Source organism: Gallus gallus, chromosome 19 (assembly GCF_016699485.2).
Source record: "Gallus gallus isolate bGalGal1 chromosome 19, bGalGal1.mat.broiler.GRCg7b, whole genome shotgun sequence".
Lineage (NCBI taxonomy): Eukaryota > Metazoa > Chordata > Aves > Galliformes > Phasianidae > Gallus > Gallus gallus.
In genome coordinates this window covers 983,094-996,766 of record NC_052550.1, presented here as the reverse complement: position 1 = coordinate 996,766, position 13,673 = coordinate 983,094, and the positions used below count along the sequence as shown (strand labels likewise).

Below are 13,673 nucleotides of genomic sequence, written 5' to 3'. Positions count from 1 at the left end.
GCTCTCTGCTGATCTTATATTTTGCTTGTGGCTAAAAGTAATGGATAGATTGCTCTTATTTCAGATTCACCTGGTCCTGCATTGCTTGCTCACCAGAGCACAAAGAAGGTTCACAATGAAGAGACCAATGAGTCGGAGTCGTCACAGCGGGTGCCTGAGGCTGCTGTTGGCTCCCCAGTTTCTACTGCCAGTTCTCAGAAACAAGCCAAGAAAGCTGAATCTCAGTCAAGCTCTTCAAAATCAGAATCCATGCAGAACAGCTCCAAATCCTGCCCAACTCCAGAGGTTGGTATGAGAGTCCCCACTGAGGCCTCTCCTTTCTAGCCATTAGGGAATAAATGCATTGCAGAGAACCCTATATTTCTCTGGCTAAATGAAGAAAACTGTAATGAAGCAAGTGGAAGCCTGTAAGAAAAATTGAGAAGGCCTTGAATGCCCACGTTTGCAATGCTCATTTGAATGTATTGTGGTGCTCTGCGAAGGAGTCAAGTGGGCTTGGAGGAGAAGGCAGGAGGGGAGGTCAGTTGGAGGGATTTGTGGGGAAGCTGTGGGTAAGACACCATGTGACACCTCAGTCATGGTAGCAAATGGGAAAGTTAGAAACTTTCAGCACGCTGAAGGACTGTGCCCCAGGAACCCAAGGTTCTTTGCGTGCACCCCTAGGTGTGGTTGTTCTACTTGTTGTAAGACACCATGAGAAGATGCTGAGTTTGTGCTAGTAGAGGGATGAAGTTAATAGGCTTTGCCTGTTAGTGCCACCAAGATCTAATAGATGGCAGTTGCTTCTCTTTTCCATGAGCTCTTATATAGGGTTCATTTAAGCAGTCTTTCATACATGCTGCTGTACAATTGATGTGACAACTTAGGCTAAGCTAGCGCTGTGAGTGGTGCTGGGTGTGATGATGTTGGAAACAGCTCACTTTCTCTTAATCCACAGATGTTTACTGAGTGCTAAAACCTTGGGGTTACATGGAGTGCCTCATTATACAAGTAGAAGACAGTGAGAACTTGAGCTACAGGGGCAGAACACTGGTGAATAGATGTTGCTGTGGCAGGCAGTTTTTGCCGCTGTGTAAGGTCTGAGAAGCTGTCATATTCAACAGCAAAGTGAAGGTCACACCTGGAAAGGAACGCATATCTGACTACTGACAGTTCTCTGGGGGGAGAAATTACTGTTATTCAGTGTGAAAGAAGAATTGAAAGCCATCGTGGATCCATGGAGAGATAAGACTAGTAATTCTTGGGGAGATAATCTGTGGTGTGTTTGGCTTCAGCAGCACATGGGTATGGGAATACTCCAGAGTGTTAGCCAGGTTTAAAAGTTATTCCACTTGTCTACCTTTGGGCGTTACAGGGTACAGCTGTTTGTTTAGGGCATGGTACAGGGTTGCATTTCAAGGAGCACAAGACCTTGAAAAGAGTCTCTGAACTCTTCGAAATATTAACTTTTGCAGTTCATGTACTAGAAAAAGATATGCTGTGTGTTCTGGTGCCTGCAATGGGCCTCCGTCAAAAATACATTTGCCTTGAGGTGTGTTTTAAAATTAGCTCAAATTGATTCACTGGCAGCATTTCAAACAAACACAAGGGAAATGCATTTCTTCAGAAAGAATAATTGCTTTATGTAACTTGCTGCCATTAGATGTTAAGTTTCAAAAAGTCATAAAAGCTTGAGATAATTATCTGGAAGATTCTTTTGGCAATACCATTCATGGTACAGACCCAGCTTAGAAGGTTCTTCAGTAGATCACTGCTAGCAACTGAGAGGCTGTACCAGAAAGATGAGAACTGCATGCTTGCTCTGCCTCTTGTATGCTTTCCTTCTGTGTGTACTACTTAGTGTTATCAGAGCCAGCTGTTTGGACTAAGTAGAGCTTTGGTCTGAGCTGGTAGTGCCCTTTAATGTTCTGAAAGTACATAAACATACTGAAGTATATGCAGGTGCTGCAGGGGAACTGCCTGAATTGCAGGGGTCTTTTACAACTATCAGTTTGCCTTTGTTCAGATTACCATTTGGATTTCATACAGGACTTGGATCTAGGAGGAAGAGATTATACTGCATTGCAGATATGTAGGGTGAAAGGGGCTTCAAGAATCTCAAGTCCAGTTTTCCACTCACACTGGGACTCCCACGAGCACTGTCTCAGTGTCACCATGGCTTTATTTATCTGAGGCTTGAAGAGCAGTGGGAGATCACCTAGCTCTATGGACATCCCAAGGTTGCATTACCTTCTTGAGAGAAGAGCTTTTGCTTGAACCGTTGAAATTGCAGCTGTGTTTCTTGGTACTGCTTTTTCACTCTAAAAATCATACTTCCAGACAAACCTTAGCTTAGTGGCCAAACTCTCCACATACATCAGCTTTGAGGATTTGTTCACTGCTGTTGGAACTCTTTGAGTGTTCCTTTATTCTGATTTTGGCCATGTCTTATCTTTTGTCTTTCATTTTATAATTTTAGGTGGACACTGCAAGTGAAATGGAAGAACTGGATGTTGACAGCATCTCTCTGATGCCAGACCCAGGCAGCCAAGGCCCTGCAAAGCTCCAGGTCTTCTTGGCTCGATACAGGTATCATGTCATCTCTTGTGCTCTGTGCTCCCTGAGGTTTGGCAAGTTATTCTGTTCTGTGGCATTAACTGCTCTTAAGGATTGCTGTCAGGTTGGTTTTTTTTGTGTGTGTGTGTGTGGTTTTTTTTTGTTTGTTTGTTTTTGTGTGTGTCTTCTGTTTCCTACACAAGCAAATCCTGTGTATTTAACTTAACAAAAACATAGCAAGATAATTAGCTATTCAAGGCACATCACTGGTTGCAACTTTTCTGATGAAAATAATCTTGGGTGGAAAATAGAGATTTGAATTGATCCATTCCTTGGTCTGACTTCTACTGAATTAAGTAGTTTTCTCCGAGGAAGTCTTATTCCAATTAAGAAAACTTCAGCACAGAATTCCCGAATCGAAGCTTTTGGCTGAAATCCGTGTTGATTGTTAAAAAATGTAATAACGAAGAAGCAAAGAATTAAGCCAGAGTTTTCAGATCATTGTTGCTATCTGTTGAGCTGCTATGGTCAAACCAAATCCTCTTCTGCAATTCCTAGACTACTGTTATGTCATTCAGCTTTTAGTCTGTGGAATGGGAGGAAGAGAAGTGGGATGCTTCTGCACTTTTTAGGAGCAGATCAAATATGACCTTTGTCTTCATGTGCTACTTTTAGGCCCGTAAAGTCTCACTCAGCTCAGAGAGGATAGCATTTCTTTGGCGTATTGAAAGCCCTTCTAAAAACTAAAGAACAGGTGTTAACAGTAGGTGCATACAAGGTTTCTCATATGACTCTTTCCTCTAAAAGGCCTGGTCAGCTCAAGGACCTGTGGGTAGGCGGGTTAGAACTACCTGGAGCCTGTCACCTATCACCAACATATTTATTTACCACTTCAGTGTGATTTTGGACTGCCATTTAGAGTGTGGTGTTGTATAACTTGAAAGCAAAGAACTGGACGATTAGAAAGTAAAAGGCAGCAAATGTTTTCTTCATTCATACATAACATTCTTCTTGCACAAATCAACTCATTCTTAGGGTTTTAAATATGGGAATTTTGAGATTCTTTGTGATGTGTGAAGTATGTTCTATGTGCTTTGGGCACTTTGATTCAAAGCTCTTATTTGCACAAAATGGAGTGTGATGTGTTCATTTAAGAGATGCAAGAGAATCCAAGGATTTCTAATTAGAAATGTAGAGTCCTACAGCTTCCTTGACACATTCAGGCACTCTTATCTGTTCTTTCAGATGTCTCAAGACATCTGTTCTGCTACTCAGAAAAGCATTCTTACCTGCTATTTGGACATGGAGCAATATGGTATTAGTTATATACAAATACACAGAACTGGAGTCTTGACCTTTGTGGAATTTGCTGCTGAATTGTAAGCTGATCCAACAGCACAGCTTGAAGGTGTTGCTGTGAAAACTGGTGTATGAAGTGAGTTTTCATGTTGTAACTATTTCAGCTACAATCCTTTCGATGGACCAAATGAAAATCCAGAAGCAGAGCTTCCACTAACTGCTGGAGAGTACATTTACATCTATGGAGACATGGACGAAGATGGCTTCTTTGAAGGTGTGTTCTAGTGGAAAAGGAATGTGACTGAACTGCAGTGGAGATTTGCTCTCTTGAAAAGAAAAACAAGAGAGGAATTTAGTGAATCTTCAAACCTCAAGATAAATGTTTTCTGTCCAAAGTTGGTTTAATAGTGGGAGAGCAGGGCCTGTTAGAAGAGTTGATTCATGTCATGATTAATGTAAGTCTAAAGCATGAAATCCTGGTCTGGTGAATTCAGTGGGAGTTTTACCACTACTTTCAACAGAGTTCCAGGTTTCATCTGCATGTTGTTCTTCCCTATCCAAGGATAGCCTGTGGATTCCTTCTCCAGGTAGTCTCTTCCCCTCTTCCCAATGGCTGCATATTGAACCCAGTACCATGGGCAACTGATAGTCTTGATTACCTTGTACTCTTTGGCAAGTAAGGTGTGAGCTAAGCAGCCCAAACCACAGTCTTTGTCCTGTTGGGTATTATAAAGTGAGTTTCTCCTTTGACACCTTTTCTTTTGAAAACATGGACTCAGGTGATTATTAGGCAGATGGAATGGAAAGCAAGAATTCTGGACTGTAAATTTGTAATGAAGTTTCCTTGTAGATGTAGGGTCCTGATTTATTCAGGTGCTTTGCAAGAGCTGAGGCAAATGCATGCCATGTTGCACTGCTTGCTCTTTGACTGTTCTGGCTCTTTCATTCCTTCTGTTTCCAAGCTTCTCATTTATTTATTTTTTTATTGTTTAAAGAATAAACAGGTTATTCTTTACTAATCTTTTCTGCTTTCCCTGCTTTCAATTGATTTGCTGTAGGTAGAGTGTGAAATTATCTACAACCCCTATGCACTGCTCATTTAACACTGATTTGATTGTTCTTACACATACCAAGAATATTGTGGTATCAGTCATTCCAGTGGGTCTTCTTGGGACATCTTTATTACATAATCTGACATAACAATGGAGGAGACTAAACAGGAGGCCAGAACTAAATACAGAGCTGGAAAGTTGGACTTTCACGAGGAATTACTATGAAAACCAAATATGTGTGGCTGGGAGAAGATGTACAATCTGCATAGTTTAGGAAGACTAGAAAAAAAGACATTGAAGTTAGTAAAAGAGCTGTATTCAGAAACAACAGCAAAATGAACAAGGGAAAAACATGAAGCTAATTACATAAAACACTTTCTGGTTAGCTCACTGTGAATTGTGTAGAACAGTGAGTTTTCTTCCAGTGGACGTTAGGATGTAAGTAGAGCAGCCCTAGGAAATGGAGTAACCTTGCCCAGGGATAACCTCCCTTTCTTTGTTCCTGACTGCAGTGCAGTTACGACCTAGCATAGATGTTGTCAGGTTGTCTTCACAGATGGGTTGGAAGATTGAATGGTAGGTGCAGTGGTAACAGGTTTCCTGTTTTTTGTTTAGGGGAGCTGATGGATGGCCGGCGAGGGCTGGTCCCCTCCAATTTTGTTGAGCGAGTTTCAGATGATGACCTCGTGACGGTTCTGCCTTCGGAGCTGAATGATCTCACCCATAGTTCATACCAGGAGAAAAGTTTTGTCAGTGCAAGCACCAGCAGTGGAGATAAGAGTGATTTCTCCATTGAAGAGAGTAGCATCAGTCCGTTGGTCAGTAGAGCAGAAGGAGACCAGGAGGAACGTGTTAGTCACACAGCAGTGCCTTACCCAAGAAAACTGACTCTGATCAAGCAGCTTGCCAGAAGCATAGTTGTAGGCTGGGAACCACCACTTATGCCTGCTGGCTGCCCAGACATACAGAGCTACAATATCTATGTGGATGAAGAGCTACGTCAAAATGTGAAGAGTGGCTTTCAGACCAAAGCAGTGATTGAAAAGCTGGATTTAAAGACGAAGGCTTACCGTGTGTCTGTGCAGAGTGTGACAGAGAAGGGCAGTTCTGATAAACTGCGATGCACTTTCTATGTGGGGCAAGATTTGTGTGTGGCACCGACTATGCTGAAAGTCAGAAACGTCACTGCCACATCAGCAGAGGTCACGTGGCTTCCCTGCAACAGCAATTACAACCACGCAGTGTATCTGAATGGGGAGGAGTGTGACATAACAAAACCAGGGGTCTACTGGTACACCTTCTGCAACCTGCAGCCCAACACTCAGTATGTTGCCAAGCTGGAGGCCCGTCCCTTGAAAACACTCTGGGAAGAGGTCTCAGAGGGGCAGGAGCAGAACTCAGCTGTGATACACTTCACTACCCCACTAGCAGGTATCAGAGTAGTTGTGCCCATTGCTACTGTGAAGGGAGTGCTTGGGACAGAAAGCTTTGTCAGTTCTTTGGTGTAAAGACTTGGGGTGAATGGAAGCAAAGCTTATTAGGTCCCAAAGCGTGAGGAGATATCCTGTTTTGTCTTAATATTTTTCTTCTTTTATTTTAAGAATTTATTACCTCTTCTGTTTTCGTTTGCTCTGGAGAGACCTCCCCTTTGCTGATTTGAGCAGCATGCCTCTCAGGGTATGAACGATCCGGTTTGCTGTGACCTGCACTCATGTTTCTCTAAGGGTTGCTGCATCTTGGCCTCAGCTACTTTTGCAAAGTTTTGTTTTCTGTGCTTTAAAGCTTTCCCAGAATCAGAGCACCTTACTTGTTCTGGTTTTGTCTATCACTTCCCAAGAAGCTAGTGTAGTCATCCCAGTGCAGTTCTGCAGTGGCAAGTCTGGTGTGAGTTTTCTCTTTGATATGAACCGGGGTTTAGTTTGGTGTTATGCTGTAGTGAGGTAAGCAAGAAAATGATCCGTTTGGTCTCTCCCAGGCACGCCTGATGCTCCTCTGGATGTCCAGGTAGAAGTTGGTCCCTCTCCAGGAATCCTCGTTATCAGCTGGTTACCTGTCACTATTGATGCTGAAGGATCTTCCAACGGAGTTCGAGTCACGGGTTATGCTGTGTATGCAGATGGACAGAAGGTGAGAGGAATGATATCAGAGAAGGTACAATGCTTGGGCTGTTTTTTTTTTTTTTTTTTGCTGATGCCCATCAAAAAAAACAAACAACTGGACAGTCAGTGTGAGCCTCCTCTGCTTCACTCAAGGCACTGGCTGGATTCTTGGGGAAGCAGTGGGTTTGTGGGGAACCCATTCAGGACAGCACATTTTGACTGTTTCAGAGTGACAGCAGTGAGAATCCACAGGGAACACTGCTGAGCGTCACAGCGAGTTATAACTTCTGTGGGCATGGGCAGAGAGAAGCAGACAACCTTGCAGGCACCTGGGACTTGTCTCTGAACTATGAGGAATGAGCTGTAGTTCTTTAAATTAGGAACAGGTGAAGGGAGAGATGCCCAAACACCCAATATGAATACCAATGAAGAACCTCCAAGGATGTTCTGTACTGCAGGTGGCCTGCAATTTTCTGTGTGCATGATGGTGTGCCATCAGCCATGGAAGGGGTAAACCACAGCTCCTGAAAAGAGCACAAAGCTAAACAGAGTGGTGCCATGTGGGATGACTGCTGTTTGTCATGGAAATTCTTCCATAGCACGGGTCAAAAACATGAATATGGAAAAGTTTTGCTGGGGTGAAAGAGAGGCCAAAAAAAAGGTGGGCTTTTAAAGTGCAGTGAACAAAAAGAGTTCACACCTGGAGCAGAAGGGAAGATAGTCTTACTTTATAGAATATCCAGTTTCTCAGATGGTAACAGCAACAATTTCTTGGTACCATTCATTCTTTGCTGATATTGTGCAGAAGCATGGAAACAGCTTTAGCTAACTGTAGGTTCAAGAACTGTCCTTCTCAGAAACACTGAGCTGTGCACAGTAATTAACTGCTTTCTGGTTCTTTGCTTGCAGGCAATAGAAGTTACTTCTCCAACAGCTGGGAGTGTCCTTGTGGACTTGTCCCAGCTTCAGATGTTCCAGGTGTGCCGGGAGGTTTCTGTGAGAACAATGTCTCTGTATGGGGAGTCAGTGGATTCAGTTCCAGCCCAGATTTCCTCAGTCTTGCTGAGAGCTTCTCATCGTTCTTCACCTTCAGATTCTGCTGTTTCTACTACTCTTACCTCTAGACTGCCCTGTGGAGAATCCAGGGGCTCTCTGCCTGCACGCAGCCCGCCCACACACCAGACGGCTGCGCTCCTGCTTCGACAGAAAGTCCCCACTGATTTATCAGATGCCAAATTAACTGATCTCTCCTCCAGCCACGATGGCTCAGCACAATCTCTGCCAGAGAAAGCCTCTTTGCTACTGCAGCTCTCTCCGTCCAGCGCTTCCTTGGTACACACCTCAGGCACTTCTCTGCAGGGATCAGACACTGCACAAGACAAGAAATGCCTGACTGTGCCTCCTCAGCAAGCGGGCAGTACAAAACTCCTGGGTGAGGGCACAGAGCCTGTCTCCTCGAGGGAAGCAGAATTGAAAAGCCTGGGTGAAGGGACAGAAGTGCTGGTAAGTGTATAACATCTCCTGCCCGGTACTGCTGGGAAGGAGAATAAATCATTTAGGTGAATGTAACAGCACGCTGCTAGCATGCAGCCATCCAGTGGCTGGCAAACCAGCAGAGTGTTTGTTGTTGTATATGTGAAAGAGCAGTTGAATCTCACTGCTTGATCACGTGTCCAGGCAGGGCAGGAACAGAATCAGGAAAGCATGAATTCCTCAGGGCTGGGTGCTGAAGCGATCTTCCCACTAATGGTGATGTCAGTGTTGACCGGATATTGCTGTGGTCTTTGACTTGCAGGAATCATCTCCAATCTGGTGGATTTGGGCATTGCAGAGCAGGCACTCCAGCAAGAGGGAGCACCTTGGTGGACTGCCCAGTGAGGCAGCCTTGTCTGGAGAAGAGCTGGCAAGCTGTCATGATACTGGGCATTTCAGAGCCTTTGGGTGATTTCAGGGCTTTTTTAAGATGGTGGTGAGAAGTGTCTGGGAGGTCTTTGAGAAAAGAGGTGAACTGTCTGTAAGGTGCTCACTCTGTGATGAGAGGGAAGTAGGTCCTGTTGGTTTGTGAGGTTTTATATCAGGGGAAGTTATCTTTTCCCCATTCTCACCTTTGATGCTGACTGGAGGCTCACAAGAGTGCTTCAAACCATCAAATTCAGCACGACTGTTAATTAAGGCAGTGTGAGCTCAGAGCTGGGTAGAAGGGGGGAAGGCTTTTTTAACTGCTAGAGCATCAGCAGTTGTGTGGGCCCGAGATCAAAGGCCACATAAATACTTAATAGAACTGAGACATTGAATCAAAAATTAGTCATAATTTTTCATGCCCTGCTCATCTGCTGCTCTGGCACCACAGGTCAGTTGTTCTGATTCATTTGCCCGCATTTAGATGTCTAGTGTAGATGGCTGCACGACTCAGTTCCTTTCCCTCCTTTGTAGTCAGAAGACCAAAATTGGTGCTTCTAAGACACAAATAATCTTTGTTGCTTGAGATGTCTGTCTTCACTCAGCTGTTAACAAAGCGAAACAGGGCAAAAGGAGTCTAACTGGTTGGTTAATTATGAGGTCCAGGCCTGCCTAACTTTGGCCTGAGTCCAGGGGATGTTTTGAAAGTGCAGTGTACATCTCCTCAGGAGTCTGATCCTGAAGATATTTTCAAAGTGTGCCTAAGCCACAGTTGCACTCTGTTGCAGCGCAGCTGTCTTTTTTTAGATAACTAGCTATCAAAGGAGGTGACTGATGAAAGCCCACCTTACTCTCATAATTTTTGGTCTTTGCTCCTCCATCTTCCAGAGATTTCCCTAAATACCAGACTGAGATGACTGGTAATAAAAGGCAGAAACAATTACTGGGAAGAAAGCAAAATTTAAAATCTTTGTAGTTCAAGTAGGTGACCTAACTACTGTACTGTTAGTACACAGTTGTGCTCTGTGTATATTCTTCACAGCACTCAGCAGCTCTAAGAAGAGCTGGAGTAGTGTCCTCACCTCCAGCTCGAGTAGTACCTTCACCTCCAGCTCAGGCCATGCTCAAAGCTGGTTCTTAGGATGTTCCTCTGGAACAGGAGAATGAGAAATGGACTCATCTTGTTCTTGCTGCTGTAAAACTGCTTGTGCACTGTGCAAAGCACAGTACTGTAGTGGAAATGCTCTGTGCCCACTTACAGTTAATGGTAGGAAGGAGTTAGTTCAGAGATGGCCAGCCTTTCAGGCTACCAGTTGACTGCCAGGATCCTCCTACACTGACACAGAACACAAGGTGTTTCTGACAGTTTGGGTCTTAAAGGCCCTTTTGGCTCACAAATATTGGATGGTGCCTCCCCTGAGTTTCTTTGCTCCTTGACAAGAAGGGGCTGAGGGGAAGGAGAGCCACAGACTGGTGTCATTGGCCTCTGGACTGCTGGCATAGAGGCCAAGATTGAACATCTCAAACTGTCCTTAATGGTCCTTTGCAGAAGAACAGAAATAGAGTGTGCACCTGGGGGGCTGAGGAATGTTCCTGCATCAGGTGCTGTGGCTATCCTGGTGATGAATTTTTTTGTTTGTTTCCCAGATGGAGCAAAACGTAAACAAAATGCCAGAGCTAGAAAGCCCAATTAATGCTAGCCTGATGATACGCATGGAGACCTGCCATACATGCTCTGTGGAAGAGTCACCAACAAGTCCCAGTGCTGAAAGAGAGACAGAAGCAAAGGAGAAGAACTTGAGTCCAGAGCCCCTGCCCTCCCCCAGCCAGGCTGAGGAGATGGAGGGCACCTCCCGAGATGCAAGCGTGGGTGGAAGCAGCTGCCAGGAGTTTCTGAGGTTGTCGCCTAGCAAAGAGGTGATGAAAGAAATGTCCAGAGTGAAAAGAGAGGTTTGTTTTTACTTTGGCTGAATTCTGCCAATGGAGGGAATGTGGATTGTATTTGATGTGCCTAGATTTTACAGTTTCAAGTGAAACTTTTATTTGCAAGCAATAGAATGTGTCTGTCAGTATTGTGTGTCTATGCACGTTTGTGTGTGCATGTGCCAGTTGCTGCACAGGGTGCTGTCCGTTTTGTTTCTTGCCACACTTGACCTGCACATGTACTGGTGAAAGAAAATAGGGAGGATGCCTGAAAGGACTGAAGAAACCTGCTTTGCTTTTCCACAGCAAGAAGAAAAAATGTCTGAAATAGGAAGACGACAGCTGACTCTTTTTACTGAGCACAATCGTAGTTCAGACCTCTCAGATATATTGGAGGAGGAAGAGGAAGATGAACTGTCTTCAGAAACTCTGGATGAGAAGAAATGGGATCCAAGAGAGCCCTGTTACAGGGAGAACGGGGAGAAGGTAACCTGTTGCAGAGTGATGCTTGTGGGGAGTGCCAGTGCAGCCATCCCATGTCATCAGCTCGCAGGAGAAGATGCTGGTTTGAGCCCAGCGTTCTCAGCAGTGCTTGGCTTAATTCCTGCCTGCTCTTTTTTACTACCAGTGTTGTCTTACACTAGTAAAATGCAGGTTCTCCGTGAGAGGGGAGGGTGTTTATAAGTAATAAATGTACTCAGGGTTTAATTAGTTGGAAAAACACACAGTGTAATGTGAACTTTAGAACCCAGGGTGAAAAATCAATCCTATTGATCATGTTATTAATATAGATGTAAACAGTGAGCACACAGGAGTTTGTGAAGTCTGCCCATCTATAGATCCTGTACCAATCCACCATCCTTCCAAAAGCAAAGCAGAGGCATTAATACTTTGATTTCAGTCCTGCAAACACTCCTAAACATGAATAACTTTGTTCAAATGATTTTGTTTAGACCTTCGTGCTCTCAATGAGGATGGATTGCATGTGGGAGCAATGCCCTGACTTTGCAGTGCAGATGTTACAAGTGAGAAAAGACTGGTAAAGTGGAACCATGAGAGATTTATACATGTTACAAGTTCAAACAGTTAAAGCTAGTTGGAGTGTTATAATGCATCTGCATCTGGAAATGTGCTTAAATCTGCACGACTGGAAAGTAGGATGTAATCATACAAATTATGACAGTCGAAATGAGTATGCATGAGGGAAAGTATTAAGGGTGAATGGCTGAGAAATTAGAAAGATTTGAAGGAAATGTGGTCTGCCTTTATTACAAGAATGCATCCTAATTTATTTTGTGTGATCAAAGAACAGATGTAGTTCACTGCTGCTGACCTGTATGGCTCATAGCCTGCAACACAGATGGGGTGGATCTGATGAGCATTAAATAGTCAGTAGCAGAATGTGTGATGAATCTGGAGTAAATTCGCTGCTGCTCTTTTTCCCCTTCTTTAGGGTAGGGTGGGAAGGTTGGACCTGCAGAGCAGGATGTCAGGAGCCTGAGGAGAGCCTGGTGGTGAAAAACAAGGCACAGGTTCCCTACACTGCTCTGTGGCGTGGAAGAAGATGATGGCAGTTCAGTCAAGCCTCAGCAGAGCTGTTTCCTAGGCTTCTATGTACTCAGAAACATGCTGGCTTATTTCAGGTCTCCTCAGCCAACTCTTTTAGGATTTGTAGAATAAGGAATGGAGGGGTTCTGATTATAGCATGTTTGACCTCTAATAGATTATTTAGCTTTCTTCTTGATTATTAATGGACTACAGTGTCCCAGATCCTTCTCATGTTATAGAATTTCATTATTGTTTCACTTCTTCACACTTACACAGCTGCTGCTTCAACTTCCTAGGAATCATTAATGTATCAAAACTCAAAAGCAAAGGCCACAGCTCCATAAATGGCTACAATAAATCTTACTGGACTGATTTTTATGGTTGCATTTATGAATTTGTGTATTAATAATTGCTGCTAGCAGGTGCTTAAAAGGTGGAATCTAGACTGCATGTCCTATGGGGGGAATTTTGGGAAGCTTCCCAGTCTGGGATCTGGCAAAGAGGAGGCTAAAGGAAGATCCAGTAGCTGCCTGCAACTATTTTAAAGATGGTTACAAGGAGAAGAGTGTCAGAGTCTTCTTACTGGTGGCAAATAGTACAGAAACAGGTAACAGCCACAAGTTGCAGTGTGGTTCATGTTGGACAGAGGTACAAAATCTTTTCCCAGGTGAGAGTTGCAACCTGGGGACAGATCTCATGGGTCAGAGGTGGAGGAGCTCTGTTCTTTGGCATTTTCAAGCCTCAGCTACTACACAACACACTGGCAAAAGTCTTGCTGGCAAGTAGATTGCACTAGATTGCAGTCCTGCCCTTGCAAGGAGATTCAACTAGAGATCACCAGAGGTCCCTTCTAACTCTTTCTAAATACAATTCAAGACCAGCTTTTGTTTGGAAAAAGTTACAGAGGATGAATGATCACCAGGCAGCTTACAACTGCCTTTTTCTCCCTCTGTGGTTCAGTTTTTAGTTCTCTCTGCATTGACGTGCTCATGGCTGCAACTTAAAACAACAGTAGCCACATATGTTTTGTGAACTGTAAATGTTTTTAGAACATATAATTGTGTAAATTGTTAGGAAGGTTGGACTACAAACCTCCAGATTTCTTCTAGCCTGAATTACGCTCTTCTTCTAGGATTCTACCTTTTTATTTTAGTATAAATGTAGTAGGAGGCAAAACATAGCATAGACAGTTGGTCTAAGACAAATGTTAAAATTCAGTAGTGTTTTTCCAAAAGTTTTATGTGACCTGGTAGGCTTTTCCCAAGCTTTCTAGTGAGATAGAAGTATGCACGACTCCCTGAAGCTATAGGATTTTGCT

The 13,673-nt window shown here is 43.8% G+C and overlaps 1 protein-coding gene across 13 annotated transcripts in view; it reads left to right on the top strand.

Moving 5' to 3' along the window:
* TSPOAP1 (TSPO associated protein 1) overlaps positions 1–13,673 on the top strand; it is a 63,887-nt gene that overhangs the window by 33,714 nt on the left and 16,500 nt on the right. For 11 of the 13 annotated variants that reach the window (XR_006931783.1, XR_005840895.2, XM_040650126.2 and 8 more), the window contains 8 exons: positions 65–285; positions 2,459–2,568; positions 3,999–4,108; positions 5,502–6,317; positions 6,862–7,013; positions 7,895–8,488; positions 10,532–10,834; positions 11,114–11,293. Coding sequence is in view for 11 of the 13 variants with exons in the window: in XM_040650126.2 (XP_040506060.1) it covers positions 65–285; positions 2,459–2,568; positions 3,999–4,108; positions 5,502–6,317; positions 6,862–7,013; positions 7,895–8,488; positions 10,532–10,834; positions 11,114–11,293 (2,486 nt within the window). In the remaining 2 variants the exon portion in view is untranslated. The remainder of the gene's footprint in view (positions 1–64; positions 286–2,458; positions 2,569–3,998; positions 4,109–5,501; positions 6,318–6,861; positions 7,014–7,894; positions 8,489–10,531; positions 10,835–11,113; positions 11,294–13,673) is intronic. The other 2 variants (XM_040650125.2, XM_040650124.2) reach the window with 1 other exon arrangement.